Below are 24,715 nucleotides of genomic sequence, written 5' to 3'. Positions count from 1 at the left end.
TTACGAGTAGCGGTCCGCTCAGACATGCCCGTGGACTGCCTGGTCGGCAACGATCTGGAGAGCTCCCCATGGCAGCGGGTTGAGAAAAGGACCCACTTGGAGATGGTGGGCCTGCCCGAGTGGGCCTGTGTGAGTACCCGGTCGATGACCGCCCGAGAGGCCACCCCCGAAGGGGCGACCCTAGAGGCAGCACCGGCTACCCCCGAGGACCCCGAGGTCCCTGAATCCTCTGAGACCCCCGGCGCAGGGCCCCTCGGCCCCGGCGTCGAACCGACCCCGAGCCTGGACGACCTTCCTGAGCTGGCCCAGTGGCGCCAGGAAGGAGGACCGTCCCGAGAAGAATTCTGCCTAGAACAGACCTCCTGTCCATCCTTGGTTGGGCCGCGGCAGCAGGCCGCCGCCCAGGCCGCCGGTGACCAGTCCGGCTCCCACTTTGTCTACAGGGAAAACGGCCTCTTGTATAGCGAACAAAAATCCGCCGAGCTAGGGTCAGCCCGAGTGCTGGTGGTACCCCTACGCTTCCGCTGCTTTCTCCTGAACCTAGCCCACGATGTGCCCCTGGCGGGACACTTGGGCCAAGACAAAACGTATCACCGCCTAGTCACCCACTTCTACTGGCCGGGCATGCGCTCTGATGTGGAGGCCCACTGTGAGTCCTGCCCCACGTTTCAGTCCAGCGGAAAGAGCGGGGGGAAGCGCAAGGCTCCCCTCCAGCCCTTCCCCGTGGTCAGTATCCCCTTTGAAAGGGTGGGAATCGATATCGTGGGCCCCCTCGACCCCCGGACCTCCTTGGGTCACCGCTTTATCCTTGTCTTGGTGGACCATGCCATCCTATATCCCGAAGCCATTCCCCTCCGAACGGTGACCACCCCCGTGGTGGGGCGGGCCCTCATGGCCATCTTCTCTCGGGTGGGATTCCCCCGGGAGGTCGTCAGCGACCGAGGGACCAATTTCATCTCCAAGTACATGAAGTCCCTTTGGCAGCAATGTGGGGTGACGTACAAATTTACCACCCCATATCACCCCCAGGGTAACGGTCTGGTTGAGCGTTTCAACCGGACCCTCAAGGGGATGATCATGGGTCTCGAAGAGCCCCTGAGGCGTAAGTGGGACGTCCTCCTTCCCTGTCTCCTCTTCGCATACCGCGAAGTCCCCCAGAAGTCCCTGGGGTTCAGTTCCTTCGAGCTCCTCTACGGGCACCCCGTCAGGGGACCCCTCACCCTGGTCAAGGAAGTGTGGGAGACGGCGGCCCCAGAGCCCCCTCCCGCTGTGTTTCGATACATTCTGGCCCTCCGGAACCAGACGAGGAAGTTCAGAGAACTGGCCGAGGCCAACCTCGAGGCCAGTCAAGAAGAAATGAAACGGTGGTACGACCAGAATGCCACTCTGGTCGAGTTTCAGCCCGGACAACAGGTCTGGGTGATGGCCCCAGTGGAGCCCTGTGCCCTGCAAGACAAGTGGACAGGGCCCTTCAAGGTAGTGGAGCGCAAGAGTCAGGTGACCTACCTCATCGATGTAGAGTCCCCCAGGAACCCCTTGCGGGTCCTTCACGTGAACCGCCTCAAGCCCCACTTCGCCAAGTCCGAGTTGAGCTTGCTCCTCGCCACTGACGATGGAGAAGAAGAAGAAACGGAGCCTCTCCCCGATCTCCTGTGCGTGAAAGAAAGAGATGGCTCCGTAGAGGGGGTGAGTCTCTCCTCCTCCCTCTCTCCCGAGCAGCGCGAGGACTGTCGCCAGTTGTTGGGACAGTTCTCGGACCTCTTCTCCCTCACCCCCGGCGTCACCAACTGGTGTGTCCACGACGTGGACACCGGGGACAGCCCACCGGTACGACACAGAGCCTACCGCGTCCCTGACCGAGTCCGGGCCTGCATTAAGGCCGAGGTATCAAAGATGCTAGCCCTCGGGGTGGTCGAAGCCTCTGACAGCCCATGGGCTAGCCCCGTGGTCCTGGTTCCGAAGGCAGCCGCCCCCGGTGCTGTTCCCGAGCTGAGGTTCTGCGTTGACTACCGCGGGCTCAATGCAGTCACCAGAACTGATGCACATCCCATCCCCCGAGCCGACGAGCTCATCGATCGCCTCGGGGCTGATCGCTTCCTTAGCACGTTCGACCTGACCAGTGGCTACTGGCAGATCGCCCTCACCGAGGGAGCAAAGGAAAGATCCGCGTTTTCCGCCCCGGATGGTCACTACCATTTTCGGGTGATGCCCTTTGGGATGAAAAACGCCTCCGCCACCTTCCAGCGGCTGGTGAACCAGGTACTGGCAGGGTTGGAGGAGTTCAGCGCTGCGTATCTGGACGATATCGCAGTGTACAGTTCCCACTGGCCCGAGCACCTCCAGCACCTCTGGGCGGTACTGACGGCCCTGAGAAGGGCCGGTCTCACCATTAAGGCGAGCAAGTGCCAGATCGGACAAGGGTCCGTAGTCTACCTCGGGCACCATGTCGGAAGCGGCCTCGTAGCCCCCCTCCAGCCCAAGATCTATGCCATCGTGGCCTGGGAGGCCCCCACGACCCAGACGGAAGTGCGGGCGTTTCTAGGGCTCACGGGGTACTACCGACGGTTCATCAAGGGGTACGGCAGCATCGTAGCCCCCCTCACGGAGTTAACCTCCAAAAACCAGCCGAAGAAAGTCGGCTGGACCTCTGCCTGCCAAGAGGCGTTCGAAACTTTAAAAGACGCCATGTGCACTGCCCCCATCCTACAGGGCCCCGACTACTCCAGAACATGGCATCGGAGCCGTCCTGTCCCAGGTGAACGAGAGCGGCCTAGACCAACCCGTGGCCTTCATTAAACGGAGGCTACTCCCTCGAGAACAAAGGTGGAGCACCATCGAGCGGGAGGCCTTCGCGGTGGTTTGGGCCCTGAAGAAGCTAAGGCCCTACCTGTTCGGTACTCACTTCCGGGTCCAGACCGACCACCGACCTCTCCGGTGGCTAATGCAGATGAGAGGGGAAAATCCCAAATTGCTGCGCTGGTCCATCTCCCTCCAGGGGATGGACTTCACTGTTGAGCACCGGCCTGGTTCTGACCACGCCAACGCAGACGGCCTGTCCCGATTCTTCCGCCTCAGCGAAGAGAACCCCCAAGAGGATGGGTAGTTCTCCCCGCCTTCAGCTGGGGGGGACGCGTGTTGGACCCGGCCTCGTGGCGAGGTCCTTCTCTGTCCCTCCACACCCTGTGAGCATAGGCCTGTACCCCGAGTCCCCTGCGCAGCCTCCTCGCTAGTGTAGCCTACACCCCGAGCCTGGTCGTCCTACTCCAGTTAAGCCTAGATCCCCCTAGAACCTCGACCAGGCCTGCCCTTCCCGCTCCACGTCCGGCTCCGAGCGCCTAACATGGCATGCCCCACAAGGTTCGGACGCCATCTTCCCTTCCCGTCATCCCTGTCTCCCTGGGCCTAGCGTGACCCCGGCCCCAGCGAACCCCAGACTCCAAAGGCGCGCCAGTCCCGGCTGAGGGGTAAAGGGCTCCCCGAGTGAGATAAGCCAGGGAGTTTCGATGGCACCTCCGGCCTCCCCTGAGGGGCTGGTATCTGTCACACCTTTGGCCCTCCCCTGTGGGCCAGTTTCAATCACCCCTCTGATCTGCGGATCAGGTCCCTCTATTTGTGCAGGAGCCCCTGGGGGGCCAGATGGAATACTTGGGGCACGACCGCTTGAGGAGGGATTTCGACTGGGACTTAGGGATAGGCCCCCTAGTGGATCATTGTGCGCTGCCTTTATAGGGGATGAAGGTGTTGATAAAATGTTTACACCTGCCTTCTTAGAAGTCGTTGTAAAAACGGGAAATAATTTCTGGGGGGCAGATGTTTCTTTGACTTTAAGTTTATTTCTATGTTTGCGTTGGCGTTTGCGCTCTCTCTTGGAAAGAGGAGGCATAGGGGCGGACTGTATTTCTGAGTTGAGGGATTCAGAGGTCACCAGGCTACCTTGGAGCTCTCCCCCGTTAGGGTTGATGTAGTTTACTAGCCCGAATGGGACCGGAGCTAGGGTCCGTGAGGGCATTCGGTGTAAAGGTGGTGATGTTTGGTTATTGCCTTCGCCTAGTTGGGGATTGTTGGACCCGGCCTCGTGGCGTGGTCCTTCTCTGTCCCTCCACACCCTGTGAGCGTAGGCCTGTACCCAGAGTCCCCTGCGCAGCCTCCCCGCTAGTGTAGCCTACACCCCGAGCCTGGTCGTCCTACTCTTCCCGCTCCACGTGGCATGCCCCACAAGGTTCGGACGCCATCTTCCCTTCCCGTCATCCCTGTCTCCCTGGGCCTAGCGTGACCCCGGCCCCAGCGAACCCCAGACTCCAAAGGCGCGCCAGTCCCGGCTGAGGGGTAAAGGGCTCCCCGAGTGAGATAAGCCAGGGAGTTTCGATGGCACCTCCGGCCTCCCCTGAGGGGCTGGTATCTGTCACACCTTTGGCCCTCCCCTGTGGGCCAGTTTCGATCACCCCTCTGGCCCCCCCGAGGGCTGGCTCCAGACCCGCTGGCGTCTGGGAATTCCCGGACCCATCTTTCAAAGGGATCAAAGAGCTGACCGCCGGACCCCGCCAACGACCAGCCCCCCGGGCAGGAGACCTCTGCCTGCGAGGGTCAGGAGATCAAAGAGCAAAAGGACTATAACTGGGCCCACCCGACAACTAGCGGGCAGTTGTATCTTGGACCTGAAGCCCTGCTGATCTGATCGCGGCTGAACCTAAGAAGACTCATCCCGAACCTCTGAGCCCTGCTGACGCTGTCGCGGCTCAAGCTGAACTGTAACCATCGGAGCCCTGCTGACGCTGTCGCGGCTCAAGCTGAACCTGCAACCATCGGAGCCCGGCTGACGCTGTCGCGGCTCGACCTCTAAGACCATCCGAGCCCTGCTGACGCTGTCGCGGCTCAAGCTGAACTTGCCACCATCAGAGCCCTGCTGACGCTGTCGCGGCTCGACCTCTAAGACCATCCGAGCCCTGCTGATGCTGTCGCGGCTCTCACGAACCTCTCCAGATCGAGCCCTGCTGACCTCGTCGCGGCTCGAGGAGTACTCTGGTCCGGCTGGACCATCGAGACCACCATCACAATCGAGCCGACCCGACAGAGGTGAAGCAGTCGGTACGACTATCATCCCGTACCCCCCGGCTCGAGGATTGAGAGCTGTGCACAGGGTACGCCTCGTACTGACCCGGAGACTAAAAGACTGTCCCGCTTCCCCCTTCCCGAATCCTCAAAGACTTTGTGGTCCCTCGATCACTGTGTGTATAAAAGTGCTTCTTCATTTATTGCTTATATAAAGAACTTGTTACTAGAATCCAACGGTGTGGTGTCTGTTCGTAGTGTGGTGTGAGCTCAGTGTGTACGATCCTAGACGTGAAGTCCTCCCTGGTGAGGACCTCACAATCAAGACTCTGCAAGTTCTGTGGAAGAGGTGGGTCTTGGGGTGACCGGGTGAACATAACCTGGCCCTCTGGGATCGCCCCGTCTAACAGGGATCTTGATCCCCACTTGTCTGGGGAGCAGATGCAAGGGATGACTGGGTGTTATCAGATTCTAAACACGAGTTTGTAGAGGTTTGCGGTTTCTTGTGTAGATTTTTTTGCGAGCCGCCTTCTTTCAGCTGCTTAACCTTGTCTATAACGATGGAGAGGATGGCTGGCAGAGAGGAGAGTGAGTCAATAATTGGAGAACAACAGCAAACCGACTGTACTAGTTTTGAGGATGATTGTGCGTCGATGATTAAATTATTCAGTTTGTCTAGTTTATTGTCGATCCCTGCTGTAAATACTGCTAGCGTGTTCAATAAGTCAACCTGCGTGTCCAGTTTATCTGAATGGTAGTTTAATGCAATAACTGTCGATTGAAATGTTTCAAGTAGTTGGGGCCAAAGACTCTGTGTAGTAGGTGCTTCTTGCTGATTGATTATTTTCGGACTTGGAATAGGAGGGGATTGCAGATTTTTCAGAAAAAGGGACAAGTCCGCTGGGTTATAATCGTTTATATCAGGTTTATAGAATGAGTTAGGTGTAGTTATTTTTACTGTTAGGGGTGAGAGCAGGCATTGTTGTTGGTTGGGCAGGACCAGACTTCCCTTTGGAGGACTATTGGTGTCCAGCTGGAGTGAGTTTTCAACGACATTGTTAGATGCCTGGTTGAAGAACTTGTGAATTTGTGGGAAAATTAATTGGCGGTGAGACGCTGAAATCACCTCCTTTGGGATGTTGAAATGTTGAGATAACTGGGAATGTGAGGTCACTAGATGGCTTGCTTAGGGGAATGCGTCAGTGGTTGGCGGCCCAGCGGGCGGTGGGGTGCAACCTGCCTCTTGCTTGTTGGAGGCAAGTGGTCGTTGGGGCTGTGTCAATGGGGGCTGGTTGCCTGATGACAAATCTTCCGCCGTCCTCCCGCCACCATCTAGGGCTAGACTCTGGTCATTAAGTACAGACCCGAAGATGAATACTTCTTGGTCGGGGGCCGACGTTTTAGTAGTTGTTGAAAACAGCATTTGCGGAGAGAGCGTGTTTAATTTTACCGGTTTTGCCAGATGTCCTGTATGTCCTATGATGCAGGTGTTCGTCGCCTCCCCCAGTTGAGGGGGAGAAGTGGCCATTAGTGAGCCCGACGCTTTTTTAAAGTAGTCCAGTAGCGACTGGGGTTTTAGCCCGCTCAAGGCTTGTGTAGCTAGGTGGGTGCGAGGGGGGCGGTCCGCCCCAGCCGGCACCATTTTGGGGGCGTCGGCGGCCGCGAGGCACTGGCGGCCCGTTGCGGTGGCCTTTATAATTTATTTGGGGACACTACTACTTTACAGTAGTGTCCCCAAATAAATTATAAAGGCCACCGCAACGGGCCGCCAGTGCTGCACGCCTGGGCCGTTTAAAGTGCAAACGGTTTCCTGGCGCGTGCGTGCAGCGCACGTACGTACGTACGCACGCACGCCACGCCACGCCACCACCTAGAATAGGCCAGTCGCACGCAGAATTAACTTCTGCAAGGTTGATTGCGATGGGCGAGGCGGCTGCATGTACTGTAGCATGACTGGCATGATGGGTGCGGGGACGTCTACCAGCAGTGATGCAGACCTCTGGTTATTGAATTAAAAGAAAAAACGAAGTAAGTAAAACAAAGATTATCGATGATGATCTTAATACTTATTGCTGACGATTGTCAATTAATGATTCATAGCTGCCAAGGTTTCAAATTACGTATGTGTGACATTTTCAGAATTTCAATGTAATTATGAGTGACATTCAACGACTATGAGTGACAATTTCTTATTAGCAAAATCAAGCAACGGAGACGAGTGAAACACATTTATATCAGAAATTACACCCATTTGAGCAATGAGAAACTTTAAGATTATCTTAACACAGCTGCAAAGTACCGGAAATGGAAGGGCAGTGTTCCTCAACAGATGCCAAAAGCAATACCACATCCTTCTTCTGCTTTCTCCCATACACATACTGCTTAAAAACACGAACTCTCCTCTTCAAAAACGGTCTCATACACTTGCATAATCTCCTCTCACCTTACACCTGCTTGCACCGCTTCTCTGCAGTGTAAAATGGAAATTCCATGCTACAAAACCTTAACAAAGTGATCTTTAAATCCAAACTTCTTCCTGTAAACTATTGCTTTAACCAGGCAGATAATGTCCAGTACGGAGTACCTGCACTACTTTAATTTAGAATGTAGAGTATCTGAACGTCTTAGCAATGCAGTAATACATTTAATGGGAGAACAGTAGCACTTCTCTGTTTCCATTAAAGTGCTGCCTATAACATTTCATAGGTATACGTCACCCCTCCAACTGCATACATCATTCTATGAGCACTCATTGCTTGCCCTTCTGGACAGGCCACTTACCAACTTTCTGAACTACAAGGTTGTTTAGTTGGCAATAGCTGGTGTTGCGCCGATAGCAGCAGGCGCTGGGCCTCTCTGAATTAAGTGCGGCACTAAAGAGTTGACAGTTTGCAGAATACTCTCAGTCACAGCTGCCAGCTCAGGTAATTGACAGGTTACATGCTTTGGCCTGTGCCTTTTAAAGCTAGTGCAGCACAGAGCTTGGCTGGCCAGACACAAGTGCCCCACACATGGAGCCAGGGCAGGGTAAGAATGATTTACATCAAAAGCCCGCCCAGACGGATCTCTCCCCTGGGGCCGGGGCTGGTGAGACAGCAGGGGGGCACAGGAGGACTTAAAAACACTCCTGCCTTTGCCCGTGTGAGCGCAACCTCCTCCGCAGCAGAGCAGCTCTGACAAGTCGTGGACATGGACTAAAGGCCCTCAGTTAGGACCTGAATGGAGCCTACCCTGGGCGGCACCACCCGGACCATGGAGAGCTGTGAGCATAGCTACAGGGCCGGTGTTTGTCAGGCTGTTAAATTCAAAACGATTAATTCTTCAGTGAGCTAGGCAGCAGCCTCTCCGTGATGACAGTCTGTACTGCAACCTCTCTTCTCCGACCAAGTCCGATCGCAGAGCAGTGGCATGATGAGGCACAGGGACCAATTGGACACAGGCAGCGGTGCGAGCAGTGGCAGCAGCTCAAACTAAAGAAACAATTCATAACTGCCGGCTCCTCGCACCGCAGACCCACCCCCTCAGGAGCAACTTAACTTCCTGTCCCCGCGCTGTTAGCAGGACGTGACTTCAGGTCACCCTGTGGCGCTACGGGCAGTTTGAGACCGGTGCCGCGGAAATCACACTTTGGACACATTGTAGCAGCACTGACTGGTTACCACTATGAGACTGAGTGAGCTTGCTCGGCTGCTAAAAGTGACCCAAGCCTACGGAAGCAACCTGTGCAGGCACTGGAGCGTGCTGCCGCACGCTGTTGTTTACAGCATGCTTTCTGTGACAGCTGAGACTACTGCATCATGGGTGACAATGCATTTCAGTGCGGTGATGCGGAGCACCACACTGAAATGCGGTAGTGTCACGCCTGATGCGTGATACTTGGTAGGACTGATGATTGTGATCTCATAGAATACATGAGTTGGGGCAGTTGACGTTTATGATCAGGTAAATTCTCAGGCGTTTGGAGACTGGTTTTTGAATAGGTCTTACATTTGAATTGGCTAAAACCTGTATATGTAATGGAAGCTATTTCCTTTTTACCATTTAGCAGAGCCCACTATGACTGTTTTAGAAAAGGAATTATTTTGTAATACTCTGGCCAACATTAGTTTCTGGTTCTTATTTTTTGATTCAATGTTTTTCATATCTGCAAAGGAAACCGACGTGCGGACGTGATTTACATTACAAGCCCATATTCTTGGTTCTGGACTATCGTATTCAGACTCTTTTGTGCTTTGATTAATCTATTTTGGATGCAATATTTGACCCTTCTTTGCTTTTTCTAGAAGGTATTTATATATTTTTGTTTCTAATATTGCTCACTGGATTCATTGACTTGGGTATTCTTCTGGGCACTCTCACCGTATTCTTTCTCTCTCCATTCTTTTTTCTTTATCATTTTTTTTCACTTTCTTTTTTTACCAATTTTTTATTTGACACACTGTCCTTGATTATTTCACTTCTTGGTCTGAGTGGAGTCACATACTAATTTGTAAAAAGATTTCTCGTCTTGATTACTTCTTTTGCATGAACACTCTAACACGAGGGAGAAGAACTTTTTGATTAAGCACATTAGGGGTACTCTAAATTTTAAATTTTAAAAATGCAAATTCAGCATTCTCTCCATCTACCCTGATAAATTACAACAAATTAATATTCTATATGATCTTGTTAACAGCCTTGAAAAAGTCGCGAATGGCGACGAAACATGTGTCGGCTGTAGCAGAATTAATGTTGTAACCACAGAACAACTATCATGAAGATTGTTTGCTGAACAGAATTTACTCCATGAATTTTGTATTAAAATAATTTCGCTGGTTGGGATCAATCAGCTGTTTACTTAATTTTGTGTTGTGCTCTGTCTATGTTTCTAAGTTGATTAATATATACGGAGATCTCCGCTATGTATTAGGCGACTACTGTGGTTCATGGTCTCCGCTTTTCATATAAAAATAAAATCTGCTCTTAAGGTCCTCGTCAGCAGTCTTTTATTTTGCTGCAAGATTGGGAAACAAAATGGTCCAAGCAGTGACAAAGATAATGCCTGGCCAATTGTGCCGCTCTACATTAATATCAGGGCCGGACTGGGAAACAAAAACGGCCCCGGCAAAGTGCTCGGCAGCCCCCCCCCGGGAGTAGGGGGGGGGGGTGCCGCCGAGCTCTTTGCCGGTGCCGGTTTTCGGCTGTTTTTGGTACAGGGCCGAATTTGCAGCTAACGGCCCTGTAACAAAAACAGCCCCCAGGGGCCCAAAACCGGCCCCCACCCGTGCAGCGCACCGGGGAATTGCCCAGTGCCCGCTATGGCCAGTCCGGGCCTGATTAATATAACCCTGGTGTCAAACAAATTGAGTAGAGGACATTTATTTTAAACATTACACTACTACACTGGAAGCTAATTCATACTGTAGCCCTTATATAGTTTATTCAGCTGTGTAGCCTTGGACCGTGTCATGTATGTGCATGTAACTTGCATGATCGAGGTAACTATCAGCAGCGATACTACGTGTCTCTCTGACCTGTTTCAAGTGCTCGCCGTCCTTTTTCCCCAGCACCCCCCACCCACCCCGGGGGTGGCAATATCAGGGATAGCCCCGGGCGCCACAAGCTCTAGCTACGCCCCTTGCAAATGCTGGTTAGAAAACCTGTGAGTTTAAATTGTAGAGACAAATGCAGTTGAATTTTGTAGAGCAGGTAAGGTGTGTACCCCTTGGGTGAACTAACAACACGTATTCTGAGTAGGCTATGACAACCAGGGATGCAAAGAAAATTCTCTTGCGAGCTTCCCTTAAAATCGGGATTTTCGAACCCATATTAGAACGTGAGAAGAAATCACCAACATCCATCCTATTTCAAAGACAGGAGAAAAAACGTTTTTGGAACTTGCTAAGAAAAAAGCACAACTCTTTTGAGCACTAGTTATCACTTGTGAAGTTGCCAGTTAGAGAGGAAAACTATGGCAGCACATAAACATATCAAAAGAAGGAAACTCTGCAGACTACGAGGCTGCCAGTGATCAGTCTGAACGATTAGTAGATTGCTTCAAAAAAAAAAAAAATTGCACACCATTACTGATAGATGGCGAAACATATTTTAAATTAAAAAACGTACCTTATTCCTGCGTCTCTCCTTCATCGTCTCAACTCTCTCCCAGCCGTACAGGAAGCACCAAGGCTCCTCATACCAAATCACAATGCTACAATGTGGCGTTGTGATTGGTCTGAGATCTGTGGTTCGGCGCTCAGACAGGCAGTCGGGGCCTGGACATGTCTCCAAGGAGAATATGCAAAAAGCGCATGAATGTTATGACGGCCGGAGAAGGCCGGGCAAACATTCATGCACACACTTAGAGTGGGCAAACCACTCCTCCCCCTGCTCCTGTGTGAGCAGCCCAGCCCCGCCCTCCCTGCAAAGGTACAGCAGCAGGCAAACATAAAATGATAATAACATTGAGGTATTATCATTTTAAGTTTCATTATTTCACTGCTGCAAAGCAGTGGGGCAATGCTTCTCTTCTATCTTAGTTGAGGAGCCGCCACTGATGACCAATAACGGCAGCATGGACGACAATCTCTAGTGAGACACACCGACAGTAAAGTAATGGCCGATTGAGTCACTTAGACCTCAGACAGAGCGGGTTATGTGAGAGAGTGAGACAGACAGTAGACTGACAGACTGAGTTGTCGTCACTAATCTCTTGACTCTGTGACTCCCCTCTTGGTGCCGGCCTGATGGTTGTCGTGATTGCATGAACCGCGGGCCCCTGGCAAACCTCTACTGCTGTAAAGAAGTAAGCAGCAAGTAGACGTAAGTAGTAGGTACCTCGCCTTCTTTTAATTCCATACTCCATAAGTTCCAAGTTAGTCACAAGTGCATCATTATGATCGTCCCTCAGGGCAGTGGCCAGTGCATGGCCTGCAGTGTCTCCACTGTCTGCTAAGCGCCCGCCCCTGCCCTGACAACTGTCACAGGCTGACTCTAACAAGGCTGGCTAGGCCCTAATCAGTTTGATGGGGACAGCACACCCGGAGCAGAAATAAAATGTGGTATTTGTTAGTGAACTCCCTCTCGATTAAAGATTTGATCCTTCCCCTTGTGTAGCCAGGGTCCCACATGTATTATGCTGCACCGCGAGCACAGGGAAAACAGAAAAAGATGGCTGGACAGGAAAAATTCTCAAGGAACTTCTACAACCACGTAGTCAATATGTACCACGTGACCACTGGATTATTATTCCAAGCACATTTATTTTATCGTTTTTTTAAAGTTTCTTAAAGTTCCAAAAACAAGCACAAACAAAATGACCATCAAAACAGTGGGTTCATGTACACAGTATCTACACAAATACAATTTTACAAATGTACAATATTTACAACAATCGAGTCAAACGAAACAAATAATGACACACCCAAAACAGTAAAGCATATCATGTTTCAATTAAATTGCAGTTATGTACAGTGCAATAATGATGCATGAAACAAAAAAGGGGAGAACCAGTCCTTAGAATAATAAACCCAAGGGACAGGCGGGATTGAGATGGAAATAGGTGCCTGCCTGTCTACCAAAACCTGTGGTCAAATATTTCTTGAGGGTTACACTGCTAGGGTCCAGAATAATGAAATTAGTTGTATCCTAGCGGCACCCTTTGAGATTGCCACAGGGTGGGAATGTCGACGCGTTTCGAACCAGGATGTTGTAGGTTCTCTTCAGGACAGGGACTGGGGACAATAGATCTGTAAAAACATATGGAGTGGGTGTCAAATATATCTCATAGTACTATGACAATCTACTCTGGCTCCAAAGAAAAAGGGGGGAGTAGTTACGTAAACAAGGCCGCTAGAGATGCCGTAGTGTGGGTAGGTCGCAAAAAGGCATTCAAGGCTGAAAAAACATGTAAACAGTACTCAGCACGGTCAGTGACCCGTTGCATATGGGACAATTGGCATAGCGATGGATTGGCGCGGAGCCTAAACTAATGTGCATCATACCTGCAATTTACACACTGATGAGCTGCAAACGTGATGCCCGCGACGCGGTGCACACTCAGGGTTGGTGGGCCGCTCTCATTTTACAGTGAAGATAATAATATCTGAGGAAGTAGCCACAAGAAAAAATACGATATTAATTTAAAATCAGTGAGACTGCCGATTATGAAAAACCGAGTGCAGCCCACCAGTCATGGGCAAAAGGCCAGGGAAACCGTTCCTACCTGAACTTCCAACGAACAGCGAGCGGAGGGGGTGCCTCGGCACGTAACCCAATTCAAGCCAGCAGGCGGTGTCAATTTCACCGGATCCCGCTACAAGGGGAATGAGAATGGTTGCGTGTTAGTCCCAAACTCTGGTGGCCAGGGAAACTCGTGGCGCTTAAGGTTACTATCAAAATGCCCTAAACACTTACTCGTTCAAACGGAGTCAATCGATTGTGTCCACACGGAGTTCTGTCTATGGATAGAGCGCCGCTCCTAGCAAGGATATTTAAAACTGCCGGGTCAGAAGACTGGTGGGAGTGGCCAGTGAGGGCCCTATGGAATGATGGATGATGTAGTTTAAATGGACCGCACTCACAGGGGAACTTGAACGCACCGACGTTACAGTCTGAAAACCTCTCGCATTTTTCATACAGGCCAGAATTAACATAACACGTCACACATTAAGAAATACAGTCTACTTTCCCAAAAATTACAAAGCTGCGTATGTAAACGAGAGCGCATCGAGAGCATATTTACAACCCAAATTTTTAGCGTGAAACTGGCACAAATTCACAAATAGTAACAACAGCTCTGAAATCCCATACTGGCACAAATACACAAGCAATAAAGACAGCTCTGGAATCCCATACCCGGTTATATGATCGTGTAGGAAACTCCCTCAATAATGACAAACGTGGATTTCAAAATTAATAAAAAATAAAATGAAGAAAAAGGGGAAAATGCAGCACAGCCAACCTCAACTCCGTGGATCGAAAGGAATTCACAAACTGGCAGTCTCAGACATTTCATTCAGACCGGAGTTGGATGTATCGAATTTCAGTATGAGGTACGCCTCCTTCCGGGAAAGCCGAAGATCAGGATCACCAGTACCACCCCTGATAACGGCTAGAACAGTCCATCTGATGTCAAGACAGGAATGTTTTTGTTGCAGGAAATGAGAGACCAGAGGGGCTGTCATGTTTTTGTTGTTGATCCTTGACCGATGTTGAATAATTCTTTGGCGGACCTCCTGCGTGGTTTTACCAATGTACAGCTTCTTGCACGGACATTGTATGGCATACACAGTATACTTGGTCTTACAATTCGTATGTTCATTGTGACGCCAAAACTTGTTACCATCCGTGAACAACGAGCCTTCTATTGTGAGATCGCAGACGGAACATGTCCCGCATTTGCGGTGCCCTTTGACTGGATTGGTTCCAAAGATTGTGCTTTGAGAGTCCCTTTTTGGAGGTGGTCTAGTAGATGTAATCATTTCACCAATACTCCTGTTCTTTTTAAGAGCAAAGAGAGGGACACCTATGTCCGGGAGAATTTCCTGCACCAAATGCCAACTTTTTTTGATGATATTTTGCAGTTGGTTCGTGTGCGGGCCAAAGGTGGATACACATACCATCCTCTCAGTCGCTCGTCTTGGTCTCTTCTCAAGGAGATGTTCCCTGGGTGTCCATCTCGCTCTCTTCATAGAATGCTTCAAGAGTTTATGAGGGTAACCTCTTTCCTGTAACTTTGAGGTCAGGCCTTGTCCATGCAACTCAAACTGCTGGATAGTAGAACAATTCCGTCTTACCCGGAGGTACTGTCCATAGGGGAGATTATCCCTTAGGCTCCGCGGGTGGTAACTCTTATAATGCAGTGCATTGTTCTTGTCTGTTTTTTTCTGAAATAAAGAACATGAAAGCACATCATCTTTGACTGATATTTCGACATCCAAGAATGGGAGGGATCTTTCATGATAGCTCAAGCTGAATTTTATGTCTGGGCTTCTATCATTCAACCATACATGGAATTCTTCCAGTTGTCTCGAGGTTCCGTTCCACACACACCACACGTCATCAATATAACGTAGCCATTGTCCAATGTGGCCTCTATATGGGTTGTTGTTCAGAACATACTTCTCCTCATATTGGCCCATATATAAAATGGCCATTTCGGGGGCAAATGGACAGCCCATTGCTGAGCCTTTGATTTGTAAGAACATCTCGTCCTCAAAGGTGAAGAAATTCTTCTTTAGAGCCACAGTTGCAAACGAGATTATCAGTTCGGTGGGGACCCTGTGTGGACGTGGTCGTCTATCCAGATATAGTTCCATAACATCCAGGCCATCTTGCTGGGGGATCTGTGTGTATAAAGATGACACGTCCATAGAAGCTAGCAGTTGGTAAGATGGATCAAATGACAGGCCTTCAACCTTATTTATAAAATCCATAGTGTCCCTCAGGTAGGATGGCACCTGGACCACAAGGGGTTTCAAAAAGACGTCCACGAATTTAGAAATGGGCTCGAACACAGAGTCACAACCGGACACAATTGGACGTCCTGGTGGTATTTTGGGGTCTTTGTGCACTTTGGGGAGAAAGTACAAGTGCGGAGTCCGTGGATGTTGCTTAACGAGATATTCAGATTCTTTTGGTCCAAGTATCCCAGCTTCCTTGGCAGCATTAACAAGTCTTCCGACTTCATTTTGAATCTGGGCAGTAGGATCATGGGTGATGCGGCGGTACCACTCCTGATTGTACACATGATTCCGACCCTCAGTACGGTATAAGTCTTTGGACCAAAGGACAACCGCGCCCCCTTTATCTGCTTGCCTGATGACAGCTTCCTGTTGAGTCTTAAGCTCTTGAATTGCTTCTCTATGTTTTTTCGTGATGTTTCTAGGAACAAAGGGACGTTTCTTCTCCAACACATTCAAAGATGACATAACTGAGCGTTCAAAGGCTAAGATGTTTTTAGCGACATTGTGGTTGGGTGGACAAAAGGAGGATTTATTCCTCAGCCCAGAGGCCTCGGCAGACACTCGATCGGTCGCATCCTTGAAAAACCATCTCAAACAAACCTTTCGGAAGAATTCCATTACTTCCAACTTGATTTTGGTGAAATCCATGGCAACCCCGGGTACAAAAGAAAGGCCCATCTCTAGGACTTCTTGCTCGGCCCTTGACAAAATCTTTTCAGAGATGTTAATAATGGCAGACGGTTTCACGAGTTGTAATGTTTCTTGCGTGTGGTCATCTCCCATCGGGGTTTGAATCTTGTCCGCTTCTGCTGTTGGCCCTGGCCTAAAAAAGGCCTCTTTGGAGTGTTTCTGTTCTGTTGGTTCCTATTCGAGGTGCCTTCTCCTGCATCGGAGTCCTCCATCGACTCTGAGGAGGATGTCTCAGAGAATGTGGTAAATCTTCTCTTAGATCTCCCCTGGTTGGTATTCAGGTACCTAATGGAATCAGGTCTGCTGTAAAAATCATCCTTCAAGTAGGGATATACGATCTCAATATTGAAGTTTTTTTGGTCTTTTTCAAACTTTGAGGTCTTAAAATTGATGGTATTGTCTCTGAATGTGACCAGCTCCTTTTCGATCTTTTCTAAAAGAGCCTTTCAGAGCGGCCCACCAACCCTGAGTGTGCACCGCGTCGCGGGCATCACGTTTGCAGCTCATCAGTGTGTAAATTGCAGGTATGATGCACATTAGTTTAGGCTCCGCGCCAATCCATCGCTATGCCAATTGTCCCATATGCAACGGGTCACTGACCGTGCTGAGTACTGTTTACATGTTTTTTCAGCCTTGAATGCCTTTTTGCGACCTACCCACACTACGGCATCTCTAGCGGCCTTGTGCAGGTAACTACTCCCCCCTTTTTCTTTGGAGCCAGAGTAGATTGTCATAGTACTATGAGATATATTTGACACCGACTCCATATGTTTTTACAGATCTATTGTCCCCAGTCCCTGTCCTGAAGAGAACCTACAACATCCTGGTTCGAAACGCGTCGACATTCCCACCCTGTGGCAATCTCAAAGGGTGCCGCTAGGATACAACTAATTTTATTATTCTGGACCCTAGCAGTGTAACCCTCAAGAAATATTTGACCACAGGTTTTGGTAGACAGGCAGGCACCTATTTCCATCTCAATCCCGCCTGTCCCTTGGGTTTATTATTCTAAGGACTGGTTCTCCCCTTTTTTGTTTCATGCATCATTATTGCACTGTACATAACTGCAATTTAATTGAAACATGATATGCTTTACTGTTTTGGGTGTGTCATTATTTGTTTCGTTTGACTCGATTGTTGTAAATATTGTATATTTGTAAAATTGTATTTTTGTAGATACTGTGTACATGAACCCACTGTTTTGATGGTCATTTTGTTTGTGCTTGTTTTTGGAACTTTAAGAAACTTTAAAAAAATGATAAAATAAATGTGCTTGGAATAATAATCCAGTGGTCACGTGGTACATATTGACTACGTGGTTGTAGAAGTTCCTTGAGAATTTTTCCTGTCCAGCCATCTTTTTCTGTTTTCCCTGTTGTTGAGATCCGGGCTGGGTAGATGTAGGATCCAAAACCTTCATTGTTTCACTGCACCGCGAGCACAGCCAGGCCTCCGTCTTGCTTGACTATGGTTGGAACATGGGTCTGTACACTAATATGCCCCCCATGGTGTACAACAGTCTCCTAACTCCCACACTTTAGTCCTCAGAGTTCCCATTCCAGTGGGCCACTACACACCAGCTGTGTAATTCTGTACTCACAGTAGGGGTGGATGTCCGATGAATAGGTTCCTTTCAGTGATACGGCAACGCTTATCGACACCAAACCTCAGTTCCCTACTTTTCTGTATAAATTATTTTCTTCCACTCTAAGCCATGCAGCTTTACTCATAACACATTTCTAATGCGTATTTCTCTTTCAGTTACGAATATTTAACTTTTTTCTCCATGTCTCATCTGATTCCGCTCTGTCTACCTCCCAATAGCACCACTATGTGCCACTGCCTTTGTGTAATCAAAGTATATTTTAATGGCTGTGACTTGAAGCACTCATTGTCTTGCATCCCCTCTGATCATAATATGACATTTTCAACAAACATTAAAAACAAATATTGAACATGGCTGAATTAATTCTAAATCAGCATAATGCTCTGTATAACAAGGACAAGTCAGGTGTCAATGTATATTCATGTGAAAGACTCATGTTTGGAAAACATTGATCAATAGCACAATACGACGTTTATTACCATTCTGTCTGAAATATTTAATAGTAATGTGAAATTGTAGTTTAATGACATATATATTAGGCATGCAAGATTATTTGGAATGTTGAATTAAGCAAAGGTTAGACTTATTACAGCACTTAATAACGTCATATATTGTGCTAGGATTCAGGAGGTCTCATGTATACACCACATACGCATACCGTATACCACAGCCCCATTGACAAATGTGCTTTAAAATGGGTTTCTCCATGTCGCCTTTTCCCTCGTACATGTTTGTACGTGCTGTGTGCAATTAATTTAGATACACACACAGATGAGGACGCAAAAACAAAGAGTTGTAGCGACCACCCTAAGACACAATCTAGCAATGTTTATCAGCCAATAAATAAATACATTTCAACTGAAATGTGCCTTAAGGTAGTTCCTTATATCTTAGCACAAGGAAAAATAGGTGCAAGGGCACAACATCTGACGACTGTATAGACACGTTGCAATATTAGAAATGAGTACTCTACGGCTAGCTTAACTGCATTTCATTTTGGAAAACTGAGGTAATTTAATTTGCTTGTACTTTGATATTTCCAAAAGTATGTATGTATGGAATGGGGTTGCGCTTTTTGGCTATGTTTGGCTTCCTTAGTTACCTCCTAATTTGTTGCTTGTGTTTTACTAATGTCAGTGACTATCTTTTACTCCAGTTTAATAGTTTATAGGATTGAAAATACTCCACCCCCCTTCATTACTTAACTTCTGGTGGTTATAACTGGTCTGCTTGCATAACAGGAAAAAGCTAGGATTTGGTCCTGTGGTCACAAAAACCTGGGTATAGCATGTGAATTTCATATGAAATATAGCAGATTTTAATGAACCTCATAAAACCCTTCAAAAGGTGAAAACTTGATAAGAGCACAGCATCAGGATTACCCCCACTGGTGACACTTGCAGGGAAGCATCTGCTTTACTTCTTTAAGGCAGTGCACATCACAGTGAGATGCTTGCATTCGAAAGACATTGTCAGCGCACCCACTAGTGGGGTTATCCTATTGCTGCGTAAACCAGGGGTCTCCAATCTTGTCTGTAGTGAGAGCTACTTCTGAGCAGTGAAAATCATTGTGAGCTACGGAAAGCCAAGCCCCTTGTGCAGTGTTACTAGATAACCCCACACCCATATTCATTGACTTTATGCCTTATGTCCATAGAGCCAGATATTACAGGTTCAATAAAATACTTTGACTAGGGGAACTATGACAGGGCTGCCATGTGTGTCCATGAGCACGTGGTCTGTAGGGGTGTATGAACATGTATGTATGAACATGGATGTTTATAGGGTACTTCCTTGATATCTGTAAATCATTTCCCGCTTCTGTGTGTGATACAAGTAATCAAATGTTAGATGCCTCACTTCGTGTGGTAACTGCAAACACAACAATGATGGACAGAATGTGGATCAATGTCACACATTCACCCCAGTCCAAAGATGGCTTTTGTAGTTCGGACTGGACTGTTCCCATGGGGCACAGGGTCAGCGCTGATTTGCATATCGCCATTGTCTAACCCAGGGTGGTGTGGAGTGGAAAAACGATGGATTTGGGCCCAGATCTTTGGACTGGGGTGAATGTGTGACATTGATCCACATTCTGTCCATCATTGTTGTGTTTGCAATTACCGCTCTAAGTGTACTGGGGATGCTCAGACGTGAGTCCCAGGCACTCCACACCACTGGAATCAAGCTAGCCGGGCTGATGAGAGGTGTTACCTCGAAACCGGGCCGGTCCTCAGATGCTTGTTTCCGTTCTGGGAAGGACATGGCTTTTGTAGTTCGGACTGGACTGTTCCCATGGGGCACAGGGTCAGCGCTGATTTGCATATCGCCATTGTCTAACCCAGGGTGGTGTGGAGTGGAAAAACGATGGATTTGGGCCCAGATCTTTGGACTGGGGTGAATGTGTGACATTGATCCACATTCTGTCCATCATTGTTGTGTTTGCAATTACCGCTCTAAGTGTACTGGGGATGCTCAGACGTGAGTCCCAGGCACTCCACACCACTGGAATCAAGCTAGCCGGGCTGATGAGAGGTGTTACCTCGAAACCGGGCCGGTCCTCGGATGCTTGTTTCCGTTCTGGGAAGGACATGGCTTTTGTAGTTCGGACTGGACTGTTCCCATGGGGCACAGGGTCAGCGCTGATTTGCATATCGCCATTGTCTAATCCAGGGTGGTGTGGAGTGGAAAAACGATGGATTTGGGCCCAGATCTTTGGACTGGGGTGAATGTGTGACATTGATCCACATTCTGTCCATCATTGTTGTGTTTGCAATTACCGCTCTAAGTGTACTGGGGATGCTCAGACGTGAGTCCCAGGCACTCCACACCACTGGAATCAAGCTAGCCGGGCTGATGAGAGGTGTTACCTCGAAACCGGGCCGGTCCTCGGATGCTTGTTTCCGTTCTGGGAAGGACATGGCTTTTGTAGTTCGGACTGGACTGTTCCCATGGGGCACAGGGTCAGCGCTGATTTGCATATCGCCATTGTCTAACCCAGGGTGGTGTGGAGTGGAAAAACGATGGATTTGGGCCCAGATCTTTGGACTGGGGTGAATGTGTGACATTGATCCACATTCTGTCCATCATTGTTGTGTTTGCAATTATCACTTCGTGTGGTAGCACCAAGTCAAAGGTCATGCAGTGTCACTTCCTTTGATTTCATGGATGTCCAAATGGCAGGTGATGCCACTTCCTGTGATGTCACCAGGTCAAAGTTTGTGTGGTGTCATTTTGTGTGACATCATCAGGGTGGGTCAAAGGGCATGTGATGTCACTTCTGGTGATCTCATCAGGTAATATTTTGTGTGTTGACACTTCCTGTGCAATCAGGCGGGGGTCACATGGAATGTGATGTCACTTACGCTACCCCTGGCATTGTGATGAATCGACGTCCATGCACTCAAGCTGCTTTCAGTAGATTATTTAACAATACAAAGGGGATCTGAAATCTAGGGAACAATAACTGACTGTTTAGGCCTTGCTGTATTGCTTTAATGTGTTTTGAGAAAAACATTTCAGATTTTGAAATGTCAGATTTTGAAATGTTTTTCTTTTACATTTGTTGCACTGGTTTAAATCTGGAAATTCTACAAAACTCTGAAGTATGCTGAAAATACCTAACAACTACTTAGGTGCAACTGACGTCCCAGCCACGTAAGGCTTTGATCTCATTATTGGAAGGTCTGATCATCTGCTTTATGTAGCTGACACTGATATCGGCATGTTATGCCGCACCCCTTAGTGATCGATATGAGATTGATTTGTAATGCTCTTGTATTGGTGTAATGCAGCATTACAGTATAGGAAGCACAGGGTGCTTCTTAATGGAAGTTTTAGTGGCACTAATAATTCAATCTCTGGAGAGGCATTTACATAATCTACACGTGTCCTTCCCAACTTGCGGTGAGTACAGCATCATCGACCATTACAAGGCGTGCTTCTTCTCTTCCTCTTTTCACCTAAAAATATGGTAACAGCAAATATGAAACATTTTAAAAGGTGCACTGAATTTTGAAACCATTCTAGAAACAAATTATCCTAGACTCTGTTTAGGACCAGCTTTATAAGTCCGCACCCCACATTCGAAAACATAGGCTTCAGATGCAAAAAGACTTTTGGGCAATATACAAATATTTGTGTAGCGGACCATGAATCTTTGGACATGCCGTGCATCGTCTTAGGTTTCAATTGCTCAATCTGGTTATTTGATAACCAATTTTGTCTTTCACTTCAGTTTTCGAAAATAATTTTCGTGTCCCTCCTTGAGGAACACCTGTACATTTATATTTTGGTTACCTGCCAAATACAGGACCTCCAATGAGTTGAAGAACGCCAAATGTTGTCTGTAGACTGCCAAAACCAACGGAATCTAAACCAAGATTCTTCGCCAGGTACTAAAGACAAAAAAAACAGAGTTGCTGTCAAAGAATCCTCATATTATACAACTGGGCCCAGAACACCTAAATTTGCATCATTGAAAGGCATTTGCACCGATATTTGTAGGAAGCAATAATGGTAAATATGTAATATTTACTGTCCAACTGGCACAAAATAATTTCTTTTTTGCACTCGGCATTCTATGAGAATATAATTTTTGCAATGGGAAGTTAGTGTAATTGCTGTTCTTAAGTTGGCTCAGGCTGACCGGTGCAAATGTGTGTAATCAAGCCACAGTGCCTGTGCACTAAAAAATGTATACAGAATAGCGAGATTTAACCTAATAAATATTATTTTCAGCAAAAATAACTATTGACATTTCATCTAGGTGGAAATAGTATTTGAAAAAGTATTTTGTATAAGCCTCACAAAATTCAAAACAATTTGAAAACTATACCATGTGCACAAGAACCACGTGTGCACCAATCACCTTCACAATAGTGCTTTGCAAGGATCCTCTATTTTAATCAGCAAAGCCCTGATTAAGAAACGAGTGGAGCAAAATCTCCAGGTAGGAAACAGCTCCGCACTGATCACAACTGGCCCTGTGTTCCTGCTCCTGGATCTTCTGGGTGCAGGAACATCAGGCTGAGTCTGCCTCACACGATCCTGCTGTCCCTTTTTCAATTAAAAGTCCATCAAATATGAAATTCCCCACGGCTCTGCTTTTCAATCATATTGTTTAATCTATTTGTACAGTATTGGGGGAATTAATTGGGTCTTTCTGTTTTAAAGCTCTATCGAAATCTGACCACCACTTTTTGGACTCCATTGGACGGGTAGGAGAGTGCCTACTGCCATCCATGATTCCTATTGTGGGGGGTCTGCGACCACCCTGGTCCAACAGGCTTTGTCCTCATATCTTACATACACAGATGTCACAAAATAGTGGGTAATAGGGGGCACGAGGGTGAAAAATTGGAATCAGAAGCCAGTTCAACTAATCCCATTGCCAAGTGTCCAGAGGCCTGTGATGGGGGAAAGACCACTGATAAATAACATGTATGATAACACGTACAATTATGATGTTTGGTTACTGAATGGGAGTAGTATAACTTGCTCCTGCCTGGGATGGTAAGGAGTTGTTGAACCTACATCTGGTATTTGGGGGTAGAAAAAAGTTATTTCAGAACTAGTCTGCCTCCAGATTGGAGCTATGAAGCTACTCTAGGGGTACTACATTTACATATATGTAAGTTACTAATCCATTCTAATTAAACAAAGTGTAGAAAACAATAACGTTATTTTTGCCAGAAAGAGCAACTATAGACTAATATAAATCCCTGGCAAGTCATCCACCCCATCCCTTTTAAATCTATTCACGGTCATAATACTATGCGAATCTGTTTAGGTGCAGATTGTTAACAATGAAAAGTGGAATGTAGAAATGAGACAGTATTCTATATGAGTTTTGCAAAATGACAGACCAATGCATGTGATACCAATCGCTTTTTGGGGAATCTTTGAACAAAATACATTAGTGTGCCACCATTTTTTCCTAAATTGTCTTTAGTATGGTGAAGTGCCAGTGCTTCATTTGTACAGCAAATACGTTCAGGACCCAAACTTTTTGGTGCTACAGAAGCCTGGTGTTGCCAAGTACTAAAGTTGTCTAGTTTCAATATCACCTCATGAGGATTTCTCCCATCGGTATACACCTGTTACAACGCATTTTTTACTCCGCACTACCATTACAACGCGACCATTACTCCGCATACCATTACAACGCATTGCGCTGGGGGGCGCTCTAGGATAGGTAATAAGTATAATTTACTATCCAACACCTTCCCTAGGGTCCACGGGGACTGGAGTTAGAATAGTAAATTATACTTACCACTATCCAGCGCCCCAAGGTGCTATGCGTTGTAACGGTATGCGGAGTAAAAGTCGCGTTGTAATGGTCTGCGGAGTAAAAGTATGCGTTGTAACGTCATACATCCCTCCCATCACCCTACAACTCATTCGGGCATCTATGCTTTCTCTCCTTCTTAATGTTTCCTATCTCTTTCATTCTCTCTTTTCTGCTCTTTTCTTTCTTGCTCTGGGATTAAAGTCTGATGATATAAAATAATTCCACACCCACCTTCCAAAATACACATCATGACTATATTATAATATTTTAACAATACCCATACAAAACACTAAAGAGCCTTAGCCAAACCATGTAGAAAACTATGCTGTAAATACACCATTTGACAGTGAAAAATCCTTAGAGCAAAGGGCATACACAATACATGCAGATGAGCAGAGTATAATATTCTATGTATAGGCTATCTGGTTTTAGGTTTAAACCTATAATAACTGATAAAACCCCACTGAAAGGAAAATAGCCATCACCAGTGTAAACATATAAACACTGAAAAAACACCTTTGCAACCACAAACTAAGTGCCATTCGAAGAAATGTAAAGATGAGTGAAAGAGTCATTTTTATTTCTTCCTGAAGGGGCCAATACGCTGTAACTTTGTTATACAAGGCAGCAGCA

General features: G+C 47.6%; 1 protein-coding gene across 3 annotated transcripts in view; it reads right to left on the bottom strand.

The window, feature by feature from the left end:
* The window catches only part of SLC67A1 (solute carrier family 67 member 1), a 1,118,404-nt gene that overhangs the window by 842,266 nt on the left and 251,423 nt on the right, over window positions 1-24,715 (bottom strand). For all 3 annotated transcript variants that reach the window (XM_078682895.1, XM_078682893.1, XM_078682894.1), the window contains exon 3: window positions 22,090-22,187. In XM_078682895.1, the coding sequence (XP_078539021.1) occupies window positions 22,090-22,187 (98 nt within the window). The remainder of the gene's footprint in view (window positions 1-22,089; window positions 22,188-24,715) is intronic.

Source organism: Lissotriton helveticus, chromosome 3_1 (assembly GCF_964261635.1).
Source record: "Lissotriton helveticus chromosome 3_1, aLisHel1.1, whole genome shotgun sequence".
NCBI classification, from domain to species: domain Eukaryota; kingdom Metazoa; phylum Chordata; class Amphibia; order Caudata; family Salamandridae; genus Lissotriton; species Lissotriton helveticus.
Note: the sequence above shows the minus strand (reverse complement) of the source record. Positions and strands in the feature narration are given on the sequence as shown.